The sequence below is a fragment of the Anomaloglossus baeobatrachus genome, chromosome 1, assembly GCF_048569485.1.
Source record: "Anomaloglossus baeobatrachus isolate aAnoBae1 chromosome 1, aAnoBae1.hap1, whole genome shotgun sequence".
Lineage (NCBI taxonomy): Eukaryota > Metazoa > Chordata > Amphibia > Anura > Aromobatidae > Anomaloglossus > Anomaloglossus baeobatrachus.
The window spans coordinates 543,203,835-543,226,766 of NC_134353.1; the positions used below are offsets into that span (position 1 = coordinate 543,203,835).

Here is a 22,932-nt window from a genome sequence, read left to right on the forward strand (position 1 = left end):
CACTCAGGCCCCCTTCACACGCACGTGTCTCCGGTACATGCTAGGTCCGTGCTCGCATGTACCTGAGACACGGGCACACGTAAACCCATTAAAATCAATAGGTTTATGTGCACGCACGTGTGCAGTCATTGGCCCATGCCTCCGTGTGGAGCAGACGTGTGCCCGTGTGCTCCACACGAATGCATGTCCGTTTTTCTCAGGCAGCACGGGTGTCACACGGCACGCATATGGACCAAACGGATGTAGTGTGGATGCTGTCCCATGTGACACGCGCCGGAGAAAACTCACGCGTCAGAGAAAAAAATAACAAAACTTTACTCACCTTCTCCTGCCCTCCTATCTCTGCCGCTGCTGTCACTTGCTTCCGACCACCACTCATTATGCTCATTTAATATTCACTTCACTGCGGCCGGAAGCAGCAGCAGCGGGGAGTTGGCAGGGCTGGACACCGAAGATCAGCACCACGGACAGCGACACCAGGGACAGGTGAGTTGAAAGTTCCCGTTCTCCGTGTGATATCACGGATAACACGCGGAGAACACACGTAGTGCCATAAACACTGCACACGGAGGGGAAAACGCACCTTTGACACGTCCGTGAAACACATGTGTTATTTTCACGGACGTGTAAAGGGGGCCTCACACACACACACTACAGATCGCATCCACACACTCACCACATCCAGCGATATCACTTGCTTCTCGGCGGAGGTGTATGCTGTCTGATGTGTGAGTGTGCGTGTGTGTGAGTGTGTGTGTATGTGTGTGTGTGTGTATGCGATCGGATGTGTGAGTGTCGGCAGGAGGCAGAGGAGGACGGCTTACAGCACAGCTGCTGGGAGCGATCACCGGAGAGCACAGGGAGGAATGATGTGAAAAGTGTGTGTGTGTGTGTATGCTGTATGATTTGTGACTGTGTTCTGATATGTGTGTCGGCCAGACGCAGGGGAAGACAGCTGCTGGGAGATCACAGGGAGGAATGATGTGGAATGTGATGTGTGTGTGTGTGTGAGTGAGAGAGAGATCTGATGTATGCGAGTGTCGGTCAGATGTAGGGGAGCACAGCTGCTGGGAGATCACAGGGAGGAATGATGTGGAATCTGATGTGTGTGTGTCTGTTAGAGTATGAGTGAGTGTGATGTGATCTATGCGAGTGTCAGCCAGACGCAGGGGAGGCGTGCAGCACACCTGCTTGGAGATCACAGGAGGATCTGGGAGCCACACAGACGCCCGGGGCTGGTAAGTATGACGATCCTGGGAAGGAAGGGGGGGTCTGCTTTTTGTGGGAAGGTAAACTTACCGCCAACCATGTCTCCTCGAGAATAAGACACCCCCTGAAAATAAGACCTAGTGCTTTTTTCAGGGCCAAAAAAAAAAATAATAAGACAACGTCTTATTTTCAGGGAAACAAGGTAGGTGGTGTTCCTCTGTATTACCTATGTGTACAGGGTAAAGTTGCTCTCATGAATATAGTCAATGAACAATACCGTTTGTAAAGGAAAGTAGCAATGTTTATAGGATCGCAAACAAGCGGGTGCCAAAGATGTAAATGGAAAGCCAGAAAATGTAAAGTAGATGATTGTTTAATGCGATGAAGTATGTAAGTATGCTTTTAGTCAAACGGCCTCTAATGTGCTATACTTGTGGCACCACCGCTGCCTTTGCAATGTTAATTCTCTGCAATCCTATTAGAGCTGTGGCTTCTTCTTTTGCATATATCTGAAAGGAATACATAGCAACTAAAACAGGTAATCCTCCCCCTTGTGAATTGATGGCTGTTTTGAAGAGTAAGGCAATTTTTCAAGTAAAAAAAAAAACTTTATTCATTAAAAACATTAAAAAAAAACACACCAGTTTAAAAATTGGACATCCAGCAAGAAAAAAATCCTCAAATTTCGAGGTTTGAAATGCGTAGGATTTTTGCAGCTTGTCCTGTTTTTAAACTTGGGTGTTTTTGTATCTTTTTGATGGATAAATAAAGCTCTTTTTTACTTGAAAAATTAAGAGATAGCGTGCAGGAAAAAAATTACCCGTTTGTCACGTGTTCCATTATCCTTCCAACTGGGATTCAGTGTCCACGCACATCTTGAGAGCTCAAAGCTTTTTTCTTTGTCGCTCCATTGGGAGACCCAGACAATTGGGTGTATAGCTTCTGCCTCTGGAGGCCACACAAAGTATTACACTTTTAAAAAAGTGTAACCCCTCCCCTCTGCCTATACACCCTCCCGTGGATCACGGGCTCCTCATTTTTATGCTTTGTGTGGAAGGAGGCACACATCCACTCATGCATTCTCATACATAGTTATGTCGGATGGAAGAAAAGAGGACCCCGATGGGGTCCCCGGCATGTTCCCTTCTCACCCCACTATGTCGGCGGTGTTGTTAAGGTTGAGGTACCCATTGCGGGTACGGAGGCTGGAGCCACATGCCGTCTCCTTCACCATCCCTTATGCGGCTCTGGGAGAAGTGGGATCCTAAGCGGTCATCCATGAGCTGGGACCGTGCTCCATCCGCAGCCCCTGGTGGAACCTGCCAGACCGGAGCTTCTTAATCCCCAGGGACCGGGCCCTGCAACTGGAAGGTACTCTGTGTCCCCATGTGGGGACTGTACAGAGAGGGTCGCACCTTATCCCCGGAAGCCGCGGTAGTTCCATCCGTTGTCTTTTCGGCGGACTTCCGCGCCGACCGTGCCTGCTTGTCGGGCACGGCCTTAAATTTAGTCCCCGGCTTCGCCGCGGCCTAGTCGCGAAAAATCCCGCCCCCGAGCCTGCCTGTCGGCTTTGAGGGCTGGAGCATCTTGCATGTTTCCCTCCCCCCTCATTGACCACTTTGGGGACTCCAGATTCCCGCTCTTTGCTAGCGCCGCCCCCCCCTCCCTGAGAGCTCCGGCGGCCATTTTTTAGCATTCTGCCGGTGGATGCTACTCAGCAGCAAAGCTCTGCAGCTTCGGGGTATCCACGACAGGGAATCTGGAGGACACACTCCTCTCATTAGCGGTTGGTAAGCCACACCGGTCACCCGGTGCTGGTCCCCCTAGGGTGCCGGGATATATATATATAATAGATATATATATATCTGTTCGGAAAGGCTGTATACCCTTTTCCTATATACCCTCAGTGGTCACTCTCCTAAGAGACAACAGCATGTCGTCCACAAGGAGCAAAGCTACTAAGGCACAGATTTTTTTCGCGGCCTGTACCTCTTGTGGGGCTATGTAGCCTGCGGGATCCACCTACCCTCATAACCTTGATACCCCTGAGGGGGACGCCTTAGTAAATGATCTTATCTCGTCCATCAACCAGGTGTTGGATCTCTCACCACCGCCTCCTCCTGCAGAGGAGTCGGCTTCTCAGCAGGAGAAACACCAATTTCGATTCCCCAAACGTACGCGCAATACGTTTTTTGATCACTCTAACTTCAGGGACGCTGTCCAGAAGCCCAGAGCGGTTCCGGACAAGCGCTTTGCTAAACGGCTCACTGACACGCGTTATCCCTTTCCACCTGAAGTCGTTCAGGGCTGGGCACACTCTCCCAAGGTGGATCCTCCAGTCTCTAGATTGGCTGCTAGGTCCGTTGTGTCTGTTGCCAATGGCTCATCCCTGAAGGATGCCACTGACAGACAGATAGAGCTCTTGGTGAAGTCTATTTATGAGGCCACGGGCGCGTCTTTCGCCCCAGCCTTTGCGGCCGTGTGGGCTCTCCAAGCGATCTCGGCATGTCTGACTGAGATTAATGCTGTCACGCGGAATTGTGCTCCACATGTTTCTTCCTTGACCTCTCAGGCATCAGCATTTTCGTCCTACGCCATGAACGCCGTCCTGGACTCCGCTAGCCGTACGGCTGTAGCATCCGCTAACTCCGTGGCAGTCCGCAGGGCCATGTGGCTGCGCGAATGGAAAGCAGACTCTGCTTCCAAAAGGTTCTTAACTGGTTTGCCTTTTTCTGGCGACCGTTTGTTTGGCGAACGGTTGGATGAGATTATTAAGGAATCCTCGGGAAAGGACTCCTCCTTACCCCAGTCCAAACCTAAGAGACCTCAGCAGAGAAAAATCCAATCGAGGTTTCGGTCCTTTCGTCCCTCCGCCAAGCCCCAATCCTCTTCGTCCAACCGGCCGGAGAAAGGCCAGAGGAACTCCTATGCGTGGCGGTCCAAGTCACGCCCCCAAAAGGCCGCAGGAGGCACTGCCTCCAAGACGGCCTCATCATGACTCTCGGCCTCATCTAGCCACATCCTCGGTCGGTGGCAGGCTCTCCCGCGTTGGCGACGCCTGGTGGCCACACATTCAAGACCGATGGGTGAGAGACATTTTGTCTCATGGTTACAGGATAGAGTTCAGCTCTCGACCTACGGCTCGTTTCTTCAGAACCTCCCCACCCCCCGCACAGGCCGACGCACTTTTTCAGGCAGTGGACGCTCTAAAGATAGATGGAGTTGTGATTCCCGTTCCCCTTCAGGAACGTGGTCGCGGTTTTTACTCCAACTTGTTCGTGGTGCCAAAAAATGACGGGTCATTCCGTCCCGTTCTGGACCTCAAGCTGCTCAACAGACATGTGAGAACCAGACGATTTCGGATGGAATCTCTCCGCTCGGTCATCGCCTCGATGTCACAAGGAGACTTCCTAGCATCGATCGACATCAAGGATGCTTATCTCCATGTGCCGATCGCACCCGAACATCAACGTTTCCTGCGTTTCGCCATCGGGGACGAACACCTCCAGTTCGTCGCATTGCCCTTCGGCCTGGCGACAGCCCCACGGGTTTTCACCAAAGTCATGGCATCCGTCGTGGCGGTCCTGCACTCTCAGGGCCACTCGGTGATCCCCTACTTGGACGATCTCCTAGTCAGGGCTCCTTCTCGGGTGGCGTGTCAACGAAGTCTTTCCGTCACTCTGGAGACTCTCCAGCAGTTCGGGTGGATCATCAATTTCCCGAAATCCAAGTTGACGCCGACCCAATCACTGACTTACCTCGGGATGGAGTTTCATACCCAGCCAGCGTTAGTCAAGCTACCGCGGGACAAACAGCTTTCTCTGCAAGCGGGGGTGCAATCACTTCTTCGGAGTCAGTCACACCCCTTAAGGCGCCTCATGCACTTCCTGGGGAAGATGGTTGCAGCTATGGAAGCAGTGCTGTTCGCGCAATTCCATCTACGGCCACTCCAATGGGACATTCTTCGCAAATGGGACAAAAGTTCGGCTTCCCTCGACAAGAACATCTCTCCTTCCCTTGCAACCAAAACATCACTTCAGTGGTGGCTCCTACCCACATCTCTGTTTGGGGGAAAATCCTTCCTACCTCCAACCTGGGCTGTGGTCACCACGGACGCGAGCCTGTCAGGTTGGGGAGCGGTTTTTCTCCACCACAGGGCTCAGGGAACCTGGAATCCAATAGAATCGACCCTTCAGATCAATATCCTGGAGATAAGGGCAGTATATCTAGCCCTATTGGCTTTCCATCGGTGGCTGGAGGGCAGGCAGATCCGAATCCAGTCGGACAACGCCACTGCCGTCGCCTACATCAACCACCAAGGCGGCACTCGCAGTCGTCAAGCCTTCCAGGAAGTCCGGCGAATTCTGCAGTGGGTGGAAGTCACAGGCTCCACCATCTCCGCAGTTCACATCCCGGGCGTAGAAAACTGGGAAGCAGATTTTCTCAGTCGTCAGGGCATGGACTCGGGGGGAATGGTCTCTTCACCCAGACGTGTTTCGAGAGATCTGTCGCCGCTGGGGAACGCCGGACGTCGACCTCATGGCGTCACGACACAACAACAAGGTCCCGGCCTTCATGGCTCGGTCTCAGGATCACAGAGCTCTGGCAGCGGACGCCTTGGTCCAGGATTGGTCGCAGTTTCGGCTGCCATACGTGTTTCCCCCTCTGGCGATGCTGCCCAGGGTACTACGCAAGATCCGGTCCGAATGCCGTCGCGCCATTCTCGTCGCTCCAGACTGGCCGAGGCGGTCGTGGTATCCGGATCTGTGGCATCTCACGGTGGGTCAACCGTGGGCACTTCCAGACCGCCCAGACTTGCTGTCACAAGGCCCGTTTTTCCATCTGAATTCTGTGGCCCTCAACCTGACTGTGTGGCCATTGAGTCCTGGCTCCTAGCGTCTTCAGGGTTATCTCAGGATGTCATTGCCACCATGAGACAAGCCAAGAAGCCTACGTCCGCCAAGATCTATTACAGGTCTTGGCAAATCTTCTTATCCTGGTGCTCTGATAACGGTTTTCCTCCATGGCCGTTTGCCTTACCCACATTCCTTTCATTCCTACAATCTGGAATGGACAAGGGTTTATCCCTCGGCTCTCTCAAGGGCCAAGTTTCGGCGCTCTCCGTGTTTTTTCAAAAGCGTCTAGCCAGGCTTCCGCAGGTCCGCACGTTCCTGCAGGGGGTTTGCCACATGGTTCCACCTTACAAACGTCCGTTGGAACCTTGGGATCTTAACAGGGTCCTGACGGCTCTTCAAAAGCCGCCTTTTGAGCCGCTGCGGGATGTCTCTCTCTCCCGTCTTTCTCAGAAGGTGGCCTTCCTGGTTGCAGTCACATCACTTCGGAGAGTGTCTGAGCTTGCAGCACTGTCATGCAAAGCTCCCTTCCTGGTTTTTCACCAGGATAAGGTGGTTCTGCGTCCTGTCCCGGAATTTCTCCCTAAGGTGGTATCCCCTTTTCATCTAAATCAGGATATCTCCTTGCCTTCCTTTTGCCCTAATCCAATTCACCAGTGTGAAAAGGATTTGCACTCTTTGAATCTAGTGAGAGCACTCCGGCTCTACGTGTCTCGCACGGTGCCCCTGCGCCGTTCAGAAGCGCTCTTTGTCCTTGTCGCTGGCCAGCGCAAGGGCTCTCAGGCCTCCAAGTCAACCTTGGCTCGGTGGATCAAGGAACCGATTCTCGAGGCCTACCGTACTTCTGGGCTTCCGCTCCCTTCAGGGTTGAAAGCTCATTCTACCAGAGCCGTAGGTGCGTCCTGGGCATTGAAGCACCGGGCGACGGCTCAGCAGGTGTGTCAGGCAGCTACGTGGTCTAGTCTGCACACTTTCACGAAGCACTATCAAGTGCATACCTATGCTTCGGCAGACGCCAGTCTAGGTAGGCGAGTCCTCCAGGTGGCGGTTGCCCACCTGTAAGAGGGGGCCGTTTTCGGCTCTTTCTATTGAGGTATTGTTTTACCCACCCAGGGACTGCTCTTGGACGTCCCAATTGTCTGGGTCTCCCAATGGAGCGACAAAGAAAAAGGGAATTTTGTTTACTTACCGTAAACTCCTTTTCTTCTAGCTCCTATTGGGAGACCCAGCACCCACCCCTGTGCCCTTCGGGCTGGTTGTTCTTTTGTGTACACATGTTGTTGATGTTGATTTGTTCTTTTGGTTCATGGTCTTCAGTTCTCCGAACATCCTTCGGATTGAATTGACCCTAGACCAATTTATAAGTTTTCTCCTTCCTGCTTTTGCACCAAAACTGAGGAGCCCGTGATCCACGGGAGGGTGTATAGGCAGAGGGGAGGGGTTACACTTTTTTAAAAGTGTAATACTTTGTGTGGCCTCCAGAGGCAGAAGCTATACACCCAATTGTCTGGGTCTCCCAATAGGAGCTAGAAGAAAAGGAATTTACGGTAAGTAAACAAAATTCCCTTTTTCATCAGGTGAGCTGAACATTTTTTTTCTTTTTCTGAAGCATTTCAAAGTCAAGCACATGTCTAAGATCATATAGCCAAGGGCATCATGTATTAGCTGACAGGTTCTCTTAAAGTATGTATCTAAATCCATATTTAATTAATATTTATAGCACAGCTAATTTATTTTTTTTCTGGAATTGGATGAGTCTTATTTAAACTATCCAGACCTTTTGCTATTGCCTTTTACATACATAAGTGCCATTAAAGGAAAAAGGGGGCCAACAAACAATTGCAATGTGGAAAGAATCTTCGCTGCTTATAGCATGCAACCTTTTAGTGCCTTTGAAAACCGTCCTCTGATTGGTTGTTATGGTCAAGAAACACAGCTTATCTTTAAAAGTTGTTCATATTTCTGCCCCTTTCCGCCAAGTGTTTAATGACAATTTGTAACAAAAGCACAGTTTGTGATAAATAGCAGAAGACCTCTGTGTGTATCATCAAGGTGTAGATAACATATAATACACACAACATTGTCAGTTATAAATGATTTTTGACAAAATATATAGTTGGTGGAGGAAGGTTGAACTGGATGGACCTAGGTCTTTTTTTTAACCTACGTAACTAAAACAGGATGATTTTTTTTTACAAGAGGTATGTTTGGAAGATATGATTTTACAGAGTTAAAGTCCATACATCTTAGATGGTTGTTGGCCAAACGATCATTCTTTCAGCAGCTATCTAGGCTGACTCTCCCATACATAGGAGCGCTCACATGTGTTCTCCATGAGAGAGCCACTCCAACACATCTCTGTCAGTTGCAAAATCAGACATACCACATGCTTAACTACCTTAGCAATCTTCTATCCCATGCCCCCATACACATAGACTGCTAATATCGGCAGGTTCGGCTGAAGTTAGTCTTATGTTCATGGTTAGCTGAAGTGTCTTTTCACACTACAGAGTAGGTCTGAGGTATGTTGAGTGGTTTTATCAATTTATATCCTCTACATATGTCACTGCATAAGGAATAAAGTAACATACGTCGCCAATAGGCTTCCATGTTTAAGATATGTCCACTGTGCAGAATTTGCTTTGTCTGATGCCACTAAATGGAATAGTTCAGCCATAAGTTATTCCACACAGTCAAATAATAAACAATACTGGTGTATGCTAGTCCATCAGAAGCAAAGAGACTGTTTTGCGTCTTCCATCTGGAGAATGGAGGTCTGTGGGCTTATATGCCAGCACATAGACCTAACTGGCACTGCAGGCGCATTGTGTATTCAGTAACTCTGCCAGAAAAACTGTCATACACTGACAAGAAAAAGGGTAACAATTAGAGATGATCAAATACCAAAATATCCGACTTTGCGAATATCCAACGAATAGGTCACCGCTATTCGACTATTCGCGAATATTCGTCGTGCAATGCAAGTCTATGGGAAACCCGAACAATTTCACGTTGGACCTAACGGTGAGCTGTGGTGACGAAGAAAAAGGCCGAAATGGATGGGAAAAGGCAGTCTCTCTTTCTTTCTTTCTCTCTCCCCTCCATGGAGCTGGAAGCCGAAGCAGCGGGGACAATATATGTATCGTTCCCGAAAGCTGTGCCAACGTGTATGTAGATGACACTGTGCAGCCAAACCAATCACAGTAACACCACAACAAAGATGGCTGCGGCGTTACTGTGAGAGCAAGCAACATCAGATGTGTTCATTGGCTGGAAAACAGGCGCCAGGAAGTCAGAGATGATAATGAAAGTATCGTAGTGGATGTTGTTTTATCCGTCGGATACCGAATGGTGCGAATAGCCCGTTATCCGTCGGATACAGAATAGTGTCGAATACATTCGCTCATCCCTAGTAACAATGTTTTGAATTTTTGGCTGTGAGGCTTCATATCTCACCATTCACTATACAGTAGCTTTGAACGTCTGCAACTATGTAGCATATAATTAGTTATGCAAATTCTTGTCATGTGACTTACATTGTTACTGTTTTGCTCCTACAAACCTAAATTTTAATTTTTATAATTTTGTAAGTATTTTGTAAATCTCCTTTGGCTTTCAACACTGCCTGAACCCTTCTGGGCTTGCTCTTGATCATATTCAAGCATGTATCGACTGAAACCTGATCCCTGGACTCTTCTACATGTTCCCAATGCTGGTATATACTGGTCGACTCGCTTGGATATGTTTACAGCTTTATTTTCAACTCTACCTACAAGTGTTCAATTGGGTTGGGGTCTGCAAACTATAAGAGCTAATCCAGCATTAAACCATTTCTTCACCAATCTCGATGTATGTGTTGGGTTGTTGTCCAGCTGGGAGACCCTGTCATCCTTTTCATACACATAGTACTCAAATGTATGAACTAACTTGCCTTGTAGGATACTCACATATAGCTCAGCAATGAGACCTCCATTAATCCTGGTCAAGTATCCAACATCTTTGTCTGTGAAACAACCCCATATCATCAGGCTTCCTCCACCAGACTTGACAGTTACTTCAATTTCTAAATACATTAGCCCTTTTCCCTTGTTTTTTCCAGACCCATTTGCACCCATCAGAGCCTAATCTACTCTCTGCTCCAAATCACCCGTTTACAATCTTCAACTGTCCACTTTTTGTACTTATTTGCAAATTCGAGCCGATGCTTCTTATGATGATATTGAAGTCAAAGCTTCTTCACCTTTTTCAGGCCACCATTCCAGACTTGTATAGCATGCATCGCATGGTGTTTATATGGATGTGTGTGATTTCACTATTACAATGCATACGAGACATCTTCACTGTTGAGTTTGTCGTGCCAAAACTGATAGACCTTGTGAGGAGCCGATTTGTTGACTCCAATATTTTACCTAGACCTCCACCTCTTGGCTTTTGAATTGATGGACGGACTTCATTTCTTATTCTTTCAACTGTCATGGCACTCACATAATGCAGTGTGCCAAATTTTTTGCTCTTCAATTCAAACCAATGACCTTTCAGTTAGGAATCAATAAGAACAGTAACAATGTAGTAACATGACAAAAATCTGCATAAATAATTATATGCTAAATAGGTGCAGGTCAAATTTATGTATGAGATAGCCAAGATGATAGTCTATAAAATGAAGGTAATCTCATGCGCAAAGCTGTAGTGAATGATGAGATATGGAGCCTGAAAGACAAAAGTTCAAAACATTGTTGCTCATTTGCTCACCAGTGTATAACTTACATTATAATGTTATAAACTACATGCTGCCTATTGTTGAACTGCGAGTTCAGTCTAAGCCATGTTATTTTGTAGGTAGTATTCCAGCTAGAAGTTGAAGGTCACAGAGGTCTGTTCACATGTGACAATAATATCTGTGTTTATTCACTTTATAGGTCGTCAACAAGGTCGTGACTAACACTTTAGCTCATTGCACACAGACCCTTGTACTCATGTTAATAAATGTATAATCATATCATCTTGAATTGAAGTGCCCGGCTTTATCTTTTTTTAAGTTTACAAATGTACCAAGGAACACCTTCTCGCCAAGCCATTGAGTGCCAACCATAGTCTATTTTGTGACGGTATTAATGATACGATTTACAACCACTGCCGCATTCTGCATTGTTCTTCCATTAAGTAAACCACTTAATTGATGATAAACCTAGTTAGGGTCTGTGCGCACTGGGAGATTTGCTTTTCTTAAGAAAAATCCGCAACCTCTGGCAACAACCGCACCAAAAATGCACCCAAATCCGCATGCGATTTGTGCGGTTTTGCCGCGGATTTTCCGCGGGTTGGTCCCTTTGGTTTTATACCATTATCTATGGCAAAAATGGAAGTACCTGCGGAAAAGAAGGGACATGCACATTCTTTTTTACTGCAGAAATTCTGCACCAAAACCTGTAGGAAAAAAAACGCAGTGTGCACACAGCATTTTGGATTTCCCATAGATTTTGCTGGGGAAGGACTGCAGAAAGGTTATGAGCAAAAACCGCAACTTTTCTGCAGCAAAAGCTGCGGCAAATCCGCAGCAAAAAACACAGTGTGCGCACAGTAATCATAATACCCTTACATAAATCCAGTTTTGCTGATGTTGCAGAATACTCCTGTACTTAAGGAATCTCGTGAAACATGGCACTCTTTGTAGTCATTGAATTTGTACTAAATCTAATAGAAAACAACCTTCATATGGGGACAGTTATCAACATACAGTATATTGGCAGCATAGCTTTCACTATAAAAAGAGCCACCAACCTACTAAACAGAAAGGCAGTTGTTTCAGTAGAAATTTCCCAGCAGATCTACTTTAGCTCAGGTTTCTTGTTGTTTTAGCCACTTTGTTCCTTTGTGGGTACCCGAACAATGACATAATTGATACACACTACAGCACAAAATGTTTAGTCGCTGCAACAGTTATTGTTGGAATGGGATGCATTGTTTAAATTAAAAGCTTTTACACAATAGATCTGGCATGAATATTGATGTGTAATTGTTTTGTACGTCACTTCATTGTCTTTTATGTCTTCATTGCAGAAGAGAGAGTTGTTCCTATAGAGGTTTGTCGTTCCAAGCTATCAAAGCAACTGCAGGGAGTTGTGTTTCGGTGTGATAAATGCACTTTCACCTGCTCGAGTGATGAAAGCCTGCAACAGCACATAGAGAAGCATAATGAACTGAAGCCCTACAAGTGTCAGCTGTGCTACTACCAAGCCAAATTAAATGAAGAACTAGATAGCCATCTAAGAGAGGAGCATAAGGTATGGGTTACATTCTCTAGAGATAAGCAAATCGGTCAGAACCTGCTTTTCTACATTTTGTACTAACTATTTTTAATAAATTATGAGGTGATGTTTCCCTTTTCTACAAACTATATGGATATTTATAAGTCTTTGGTTTAAAAATATAGATTTATAAATGAGATCATATGGAAAAAGTAAGATATTGTGTTATATGAAAAATATCTTCATGGGTTGAGTATGTGCATTACCGTTCAAAAGTTTGGACACACCTATTCATGTAGTAGTTTTCCTTGTTCTTATTGGAATGTGCACATTGTAAATTTAGACTGAAAACAGCAATATCACAAGGGAAACAAATATGGAAACAAACGAGAATATGTGTTAAACTTTAGATTCCTCAAAGTATCCTTCTTATTCTGATGACCACATTACACACCTTTGGCATTCTCTTCTACAGGTTATTCAGGTAGTCACCTGAAATGTCTTTACCACAATATTGAAGGAGTTCCCAGAGGTACAGAGCACTTGTTGGCTGCTATACTTTCACTCTGCAGTCCAACTCATCATAAACCATTTCAATTGGGTTGAGGTCGGGTGCTAATAAAGGTCATGTTATCTGACACAGCACTGCATTCCTCTCTTCTTGATCACATAGCTCTATCATAGTATACAATAGTGCAGACTGCTGTGGTAGCCATACTGTGCCTTGAATTTGAATTACTTCAACATTATCACCAACCAAGCACCCCTACATCATCATCTCTTCCCAGCCATGTCTGGAAAACACACTTGTACAATCTGTCCACTCATTTTTTCTGCTTCTCACACCTAATTTGGCGATTGGCACAGAAAATCTAAAATTTTGACTCAACATATCACAATACAGATTTTCACTGCACTAATGTTCCCTCCTTGTCTTACTTGGCCCAAACAGGTTTCTTGTTCTTCTTTACGGTTCTCAGTAGTTGCTTCTTTAAAGCAATTTGACCATAAAGGCCTACTTCTCAGTCTCTTCTTGATAGTTGATGTTTCAGAAAAAATTGGAAACAGGAGTTTTAGGGCTGAATATAAAATATAACAACTTTATTAGATATGAAAAGTTAAAAGAAAGTCAGTTTATATAATTACAACATCAAGGTGCAAAAGAATGGGTGAAAACCCATATGCTAGTGAGAAAGCCCAGGCAAAATCACCCGGGGGATGGGAAGTCCAGAAAGGAAGGACTCAATAGAAATGTAATCCCATAATAGCTGACAAGTAATGAGCCCTCAATGCGTACTCAGAAAGACAATAATGTCCTAGGACTTACATATGGCTAGGGTGGTCGTCTGGACGTCTCACAGCAGCAAAAGGACCCTCCAATGTGTAAGTCCCAGGACATTATTGTTCATAACTTTATGCTGACTCGTTCTGCTGCCTTCTGCATAGAAATAGTCTGACACTGGTCAGTGGTAACTTAACCTACCCATTATCTTTCTGAGTATGCATTGAGGGCTCATTAGTTGTCAGCTATTATGGGATTACATTTCTATTGAGTCCTTCCTTTCTGGACTTCCCATCAGTTGGGTGATTTTGCCTGGGCTTTCTCACTAGCATGTGGGTTTTCACCCATTCTTTTGCACCTTGATGTTGTAATTATATAAACTGACTTTCTTTTAACTTTTCATATCTAATAAAGTTGTTATATTTTATATTCAGCCCTAAAATTCCTGTTTCCAATTTTTTCTGAAAGTCCTTTATGGAGTGGCATATGCATTAAACACGAAATGTGCATTGCTCAATTATTTATGTGTTTGATAGTTAATGTGGAGATGTATCTGCTACTATAAGAGCTGTTATAAGAGGTGCTGTTAAATTTTGATTTCTGAAGCTGGTAACACTGATGAACTTATCTTCTGCAGCAGAAGTAATTCTTGGTCTTCCTTTCTTGGGACAGTTCCCATGATAAGCTAGTTTGATCATAGCAACTGATGGTTTTCATGTCTGCACTTGGGGATACTTTCAAGTTTAAAGCAATTTTCCGGATTGACAGCTGTTTGTGTTTTTAAAGTAATAATCAACTGTCCTTTCGCTTTACTTATTTGAGTGGTTCTTGCCATATTTTGGAAGTTTACCTCTGCAAAACACACCTGATGGTCACAAATGATTTCAGAAGACCAGTGGTTCCATAAATGGACTAATGACAAGTCATTCTTGTTGTTGGACCATTGTAGGTGATTACTTTATAAAACTGCTTAGGAGAATGTTAAGCTGTCGTCAGAGTAAAAGAGGGGTTTTTTGGGGAATCTAAGGTTTAATTCTTGTTTCTATTCACATTTCTTTACTCAATTCCATATGTTGCATTGTGGTTTTGTTGCTTTCAGTCTGACTCTACAATGGGCACAGACCAATAAGGACAAGGAAAACCACTGCATGAACAGGTGTGTCCAAACTCTTGACCAGTACTGTATAAAATAAAATTAGGCAAAAAAAATCATATTGCCTAAGAAAAAGTACTATTTCTAAAGGTAATCTGTCAGCAGCAAAAATCTGTATATGTGGTCATCATTTAATAAGTCTAGGCGCATTGAGAACAGGGATATATTTCAAACAGGAAGAATACTGGAGAATGTTGTTTTGTGCAGTGCACAACCAGTTAAAGATGTGCAGATCGATCCATGGAGAATCGTGTTCAAGTCGAATTTCCTGAAATGATTCTTGCTATGATTTTTTACATAACAAAAACCTTACATTTTATCAAGTTTGTGTAGATGTTATATATCCACTGTATAGATGGACTAAACGATGTGATATGCTGCAGGATCAGGCTGAATATAGTGTGGCTGACTGGAGAGATTTATTGCAGGATGGTGCTGTATATAGAGGGGCTGCCATTTTAACAGGTGTGTGTGGACACTTTTTATATCCACTGTCCACCTTAGTGATAAAACCTATATTTTAATAAACACTCTGCTCAGTATTCCTTGAAATATTAGATGATTCCTTAAGATAGGTTTTCCTTTTCCTACTGATATGTTGTGGTCACTACTGATGTATATAATTGTACAATCTATGGTGCATCATATATTTTTCTTGTTTTAATGTTTTTAAGTGACTCTTGTGGCAAACATCCTAGCAGATTAAACCTAAAACGCGCAACCATAGAAATCTACCATAGAAAATAACTGACCTAGCAGGCCTACGAGGCCCCAGGTATGCGTTCTAGGGTTAAGCAATATCACAATATTTCCCATGATACAAGGTTTTCCAATTTTAGACAAATAAAGAGTATCCATTGTATATTAAAAAGTACCACAATCTTCCCCTCTGTATACTTTGTGTTTCACAATTGTGAAGATTTTATTTTTCTGTAAATGAATGGAAACATTCCTATTTACTCCCAAAGACTAGAAACCTATCGGCTTTAGAACGTAAAAGCTAAACTGTTTTAACTCATGGAAAGATATTAAGAATGGCAAGATGATGAGTCACCAATAGAGATGAGCGAGTACCATAATATTCGTAATCGCTATACTCGTAACGAATACTTTGTAATACTCGTGTATTCATTATGAATAGCGAGTACAATGCAAGTCAATGGGAAATGCGAGTTATTTTCTGCTGGACCCAACAGAGCGGTCTTCGGGCCTGAGGAGAAAGCTGAAATGGATGGCAAAGTGATGAAAGTGAACCGGGGGAGCCTGGAGAATATGCCCGCACGCATTTGTCTCTCAGAGACTCCTGCCATGATTAATCTAGAACTTAGTGGCAGCTATGGGCTGCCATTAAATCCTTATTACCCCGATTGCCACCGCACCAGGGCATTCGGGATGAGCCGGGTAGAGTCCCGGGACTGTCGCATCTAATGGATGCGATAATTCCGGACGGCTGCTGGCTGGTATTTTTAGGCTGGGGGCTCCCGAAAACGTGGGTCTCCCAGCCTGAGAATACCAGCCAGCAGCTGTGAGTCTTTATCTTGGCTGGGTATCAAAATTGGGGGGGGGACCACATGCCGTTTTTTTTTTAAAATTATTTATTTATTTTACTGTATGATTATAGACCTGTCGGCTATGATTGGTTGCAGTCAGAGAGCTGTCATCAGCGTGTGGGCAGGTCTAACTGCAACCAATCACGGCCACTGGTGTGCGGGGGAAGGAGTGAATATGTATCAGCCTAATGAGCAGGTGCAGTGAATGTGTGATGAGGCTAATGAGCGGGTAGGGAAGAATAAGAGAGGCAGCGGGAGCAGTGGGATAGCCATGCCTGTGATCGTTGAGTATGAAGCACTTGGAGATAGACGCTGGCAATGTACTGTGTACAAAATGGAGGTGGCCAGCCAATCACAGTAATGCCACAGCCAAGATGGCTGCGACATTACTGTAATTGGTTAAGAAGCCCATGTTTAGGAGCTGCAAGTCAGGTGCCAAACATACTGGGCGGGACATACAAATATAGGCGAACACACCATTACTCGTTTCTACGAATAGTGACATACATTCGCTCATCACTAGTCACCAAGTATGTCAGCAGTCTACAAAATCTTTCATTGTACAATAACTATTCACATTGTGTGGCATGATTTGATAATCTCATGTTGGTTGATTTTTGGACTACAGGTGTGCCGTAACTTTGAGCTAGTTGGATTAGTAAATTTGGATCAACTGGAGCAGATGAAAGATACAAAAACAGAGACTTCAAGCAGTGACGAAGAAGAAAGTGCAACCAAGAATGGAGGTTGGTGGCTGTTTACATATATACAGCAGTGTTAACTGTATTCCTATCTTAGGCAGCTTGTACATCTCGTTAAGTGGGTTGTCTCGTCATGACAATTCCTGTCCAGACGCCTGCTTGGAGATCCCTTTATGAGCCATACGTTTTGGAGCTGCTCTGTAGAAGAGGCTGCCCTTCTCGCTTGAGTTGTTCTTGTATCGCACTGTTGGCAGTTCAACTGAATAGCCACCATGTACGAGTAATACTACATATCATTTTCCATGCAGACGTGATTGCAGGGTAAATGTCTGCCTTGCTTTGTTGATTTGTCTTGGTGCCAGAAGTCAAACCAGGGAAATCAGCTAATGAGACAACCCCTTTATCCTGCTATCAGCAGGGATTTGACCACCAGAAACACTACTTAAATTAAATATGGAAGGGTTTCACACCTAAATCTCATTAAGGTTGATACATTTAAGTGTTTTATACCTGTTTTCTGAAAATTTTCACTTGCACAATGCAAAGTTGCGCAAAGATATTGCTACTTCTGACATTTTCACCCCAGTCTGGTCAGTACGGGATGTTGCAACTATCCATTATGAGACATGGTGTACATTACGCCAGAAATGGTTTTCCACCAATTAATAAATCAGGCTCCTCTTACTCTGCCTCGTCCTTTCATTAAGACTGTGGAGTTCAATGTGAGTCTTAATAAATTGGCCATTTTGCTTTTGTGCTCCTTGTAGTCTATCCCATTTGCTGTATGATCTAAATGTGTGACTACCTGTTGCATTCCAGTCATTGAAATTATTCTGTCTACAGAAGTTATTTAACTTCTTCCTAAAATACTTGGAGCGGGTGTATAAAGTGGGTCTCAGAAGCTGAGGCCAACTCCAGATAGGGTTGGTGTCAGCTGTGTTATAACCTTTTTCCAGCAGCGATTGGAGCTAGCTCTGATCATTGCTGTTGAACAACTAAGATCTCTGACTAAGTATTTAAGTGGTTCCACCAAGTAATTACTGGGTGCTGATGGGTTGCCATAGTAGTTGGAGGCTTACTCAAGGTCCTAGTTGCTGATATCTTGGGGTTCCAATTAAGTCCTGAGTTTCTTAGTAAATTAGTTTTGCAATACATAGTGAAATTAACACAGTATTACCATATGTAGTACAAGTTATAGATGATCTCGGGGTCAAGTCCCGCGGGAGGGCTAAAGAACCACACAAAGAGTAGTTAAAAAACTAATATATTAATAAAATCTAAAAGTTTAAATCACTCCCTTTTCACAATCCAAAACTAAAGAAATAAAAAACCCATACTTGGTGTAATTGCACAAATAAAGGCCAGTCCATCAAAATACAGAGGTACTCAACCCATAGTATAAATAGCTTAAAGAAAAAAAAAAAACAGAATACATGTATTTTGGACTCAGCACCTCCCCAAAAGCTGCAATATAAGCAATAAAAATATTACTAATCAGTACTAATAAAAACTACAGCTTGTCATGCATATAACTAACCCATAACAAGATCATTGATAAAAGATAAATAAATGATATCGAGTTCAAAAAATAGTAACACAAACCAAATTTAAAAATTTTTTTTTTCCAAAATTCCTATTCTTTAGCTAATTGTGAAATATAAAAAAAACTATATGTTTACCTGCAAAATGTAAAATTACTATAAAAATAAAGCCTAATAATTAATGGCAAAATTCAATTTTTTCACAATATCATCCCACTTGGAATATTTTTTTGTTTTCCAGTACATTATATGGCAAAGTGAATGCTGTCAATCCTAACTACAATTCATCCTGCAAATAAATAACACTATGTCGAAAGAAAAATAATATACTGTAGTGATGGCCAGAATCGGACTGGCTACCGGAGGAACCTCCAGTAACACCAGTCCTGGCTGCGGTTACCTGGATTGAACTCCAGAACTCTCACCTGAGCTTTGGAGTACAGCCTGGACTGAACTCGGGGTTTGCAGGACTGAACTGCGAGCACCGAATGATTCCCAGGCGATTGCGGTTCAGTTCATGTCACAGCTGCGGACAGGCCGGGCTGAACTCTGGAGCTCAGGTGAGAGCTCCGGAGATCAGCCCGACCTGTCTGCAGCTGCCATGAACTGAACCGCAATCATCGGGGAACCAGTCGGTGCTCGCAGTTCAGTCCTGCAAACCCCGAGTTCAGTCCAGGCTGTACTCCAAAGCTCAGGTGAGAGCTCCGGAGTTCAATCCAGGTAACCGCAGCCAGGACTGGTGTTACTGGAGGTTCCTCCGGTAGCCAGTCCGACACTGGTGGTGAGAAAAATAAATTGCAAGAACAAAACATGGCTTAAACTGGAAGGAGTGAATGTAGAACAGTCAGGTCACCTGTGCTGCTCCATCTGAGCCCAGCATAGGACAAAGCCAGAGCACAGTGATATACTGTATGTTTATATTGTTGGGTGCAGTACTTTGTAAGGTAAACCTTGCCCTAAGTGAGCCTGCAAGTTCTACTTCCCGCAACCACACATGCTGTTTGACAGCTGCCCTCGTGTGTTTGTACAAAGCATGATTTGGTTTTGAGTACTATAATAATCTGTATTTGGGACTATTATTGCAGTATAGTAAAGGTAAGAAAAATGACATATTCAAAACTAACAATGAGACATACCAAGACAGGTCCCTGCCCTTCAGAGCTAACAATGGACTTACCCAGGACTGCAGAACAAACCTCACAAAAAATGATGTCTAGTATTAATACCCAACTTTTATTAAATGTGTATATATAATCCAATAGTGCACATTAGCTATAAATTAGTATTTAGACAGATTTATCAAATAAAATTAAATGAAAAATCAGAGATCATTAGGTCTATTATCATTAGGTATATTGTGAAAAATGCACTCACTAAGATGACATGGATGCTATCCTGGTATGTGAAACTTGGTGTGTGCTTAATCCATAAATGCGCCTTCTTTCTCCATTGCCCATTTATACAAGAAAGTTAGTTTGTGCTGTGATACTGTTAGCATACCTATGAGATATGCCTGCTTTTAGTGTGGACACTCCGACAAGGCCTATGCTATGTAACTGTGCTAGAGAATCCATTTTAAAAAGAATCGTCAGCAGGATTTTGCTATGTAATTTGATCTCAGCATGAGGTAGGGACAGAGACCCTGATTCTAGCGATGTGTCAGTTTACTGGGTACAGCAGTTATGATAGAATCACAGTTTTCTCTGTTCCAGATATAGTTTAGTGGTTGACCTATGTATAACCCCATCCACAATACAGCTTTCTGTGCATAAGATATAGTGACAGAGAGCTGCTAAACTTTGCAGAGGGTGGGGTGAGACTAAGAAAACACTGATTGTATTGAAAAAAACAAATACAGCCTCTTAAGGCCCGTTTCACACATCCGGCATTTCGCCAGATGCGGCACGCATGCAGTACAGTACATTCATTTACAGTGGAAGTGTGACACCATGCGGTTGTGTGCTTTATGTACAACCGCATTTGTCCGCATGGTGTCGTGCTTCCACTGTAAATTAATGTACTGTACTGCATGCGTGCTGGATCCGGCGAAATGCCGGATGTGTGAAACAGGCCTAAGCACCACTCCAGCACATATTTTTTTTCACCACTGGAGTAGAGATTTTCATTTAAGGTCCCTGCCCAAGGTCTTATACTCACTCTCCTGTATATTCACCTTTCATCAGTGCCGCTCGAGTCCAACAGCACCATCTTCTGACCACAACTTCTAACAAATCTATGAGAGCAAGAATGAGGCTCTCATAGACTTGTATTGGAGAGAGTGACTTCCAGTTTGCTCCATGAAACACTGGAGCTGCCGTCAGGTTACAAATTGCCCGAGACTGATGGCATCAGCGCCGCTAAAAGGTTAAAACACCAAAGGGTGAGTATAAGACATTAGGTTGGAACCTTAGACTGAAAGCACCACTCCAGCAGTGAAAAAAAAAGTCCTGCTTTAAGTGACACGTTGCTGGAATCAAGATCTCTGCTCCTACATTATAGTACTTTCAGAATACACAGCAAAAACCTGCTGACAGATTCCCTTTAACCCTCAAACTGTATTTTAGACATGTTTCTGACTCATTGGCATCAACTGTGGGAAAAAAAACATGGCATTCTCAAACATACAAGCAGAATGGTTACTACATTAGACAGGTCCGTTATATGATGTAACAATATGTATAGTGGCAGAATATTGTCCCAATCCACCATGTTTAAAAGCGAAAGACCCCCTTTGTCTATCACTATGAGTCCCATGTGACAGATCAACTAATTAGAGGCCAGGAGGGCAGCATCAGATGACACTTAGCTGTCATAACAATATCAATAAATAATAGTAATATAATGCTTGGGGCTATAGCGCAAAAAATACCCGCTGAACAATATGATGAATGTTTTTTATTCTGTCACTCCTGCAGAATTGTGTGACATCAAGACTACTGTTCAGGAAAAGCGTTTTCCATGTGAATTCTGTGGGAGGACATTTACGCTTAACACTGAATGGGAACGGCATGTTTTAAGACATGGCATGTAAGTCAGATATTAGGACTTGTCACACATCTACACAATAAACACATGCACATGATGGACTATTACTGCAGGTCACATTTGTGAAGTGTTATAGCTTTCATTGTCTGATCACGCTGAATTTTATTTATGAATGTCAACATGAATTTAGGCTTTTGCGCAAGCTCCTTATTTATTATAGTCGCTCACTGTCGGACTGAGGTACATAGGGCCAACCTATGACATTGATTCTTATCTTTACAATCAATGCCCATTCAGATTAAAGCCTGCTTTATACGTTGCAATTTCGCATATGATATCGTATCCGATTTGCAACACCCCCATCGTATGTGCGTCATGTTCAATTTTTTTAACATGCCGCACAAATGATTAACCCCCGTCACACGTACTTACCTGTCCATATGACCTCGATGTGGGCGTCGAACTTCCACTTCTTGGAGTGGGAGGGACGTTCGGCGTCACATCGACATCACGCGGCAGCCGGCCAATAGAAGCGGAGGGGCGGAGATGAGCGGGACGTAAACATCCCGCCCACCTCCTTCCTTCCGCATTGCCGGCTGGTGCCGCGGGACGCAGGTAAGATCTGTTCAATGTTCCCCGGGTTGTCACACACTGCGATGTGTGCTCCCTCGGGAACATTGAACAACCTGACATGCAATTCGTCAGGATTCAAGGACGTGTATGCGATGAATGTTTTAACGTTCAATCGCAATCGCACGTACTTGTCACACACTACAATGTACCTTACGATGCCGGATGTGCGTCACTTACGACGTGACCTCGCCGTCACATCGTAAGATATATTGTAGTGTGTAAAGCGGGCTTTAGCTTTGATTTATCACTGACCAACAATGACCAGATCCCGATATCTTTAAACTAAGCCTGTTTTCTACGTTATTCAGATATTTAATAAATCTTCTGCTAAATGGGAGCAGAATGTGGCTGGCAGAATGGATGCAATGGTTACAACTTTTAGGCTATGTGCGCGCACTGCAGTTTTGTTTTTTCAGCAAAAAAAACGCATCCTCTGGCAGAAAAACTCACCTCTGGCAGAAAAAAACGCATCAAAATCGCATGTGTTTTTCATGCGTTTTCGGTACGTTTTTGCCACCTTTGGTACATTTTTTTCACTATATTTAATGGAAAAACACAGGGAAATACGCAAAAAGATGTGACATGCTGCTTTTTTTTCTGCATCCAAAACTGCAGGGAAAAAAGAAGCAACGTGAACAACCTTTCCGAATTCTCATAGACTTTGCTGGGGAAGGAAATGCATGCAGTTTAGGGCAACAAACTGCACCCAAAAATGCATCAAAAACTGCACAGGGCCTTAGGTTGGTTTTTAGACTGCAATGTATCAGTGTCCACAAA

General features: G+C 44.1%; 1 protein-coding gene across 3 annotated transcripts in view; it reads left to right on the forward strand.

Moving 5' to 3' along the window:
- The window catches only part of ZNF462 (zinc finger protein 462), a 137,953-nt gene that overhangs the window by 92,597 nt on the left and 22,424 nt on the right, over positions 1 to 22,932 (forward strand). For all 3 annotated transcript variants that reach the window (XM_075316664.1, XM_075316676.1, XM_075316670.1), the window contains 3 exons: positions 12,123 to 12,346; positions 16,924 to 17,041; positions 21,453 to 21,564. In XM_075316664.1, coding sequence (XP_075172779.1) covers positions 12,123 to 12,346; positions 16,924 to 17,041; positions 21,453 to 21,564 — 454 coding nt within the window. The remainder of the gene's footprint in view (positions 1 to 12,122; positions 12,347 to 16,923; positions 17,042 to 21,452; positions 21,565 to 22,932) is intronic.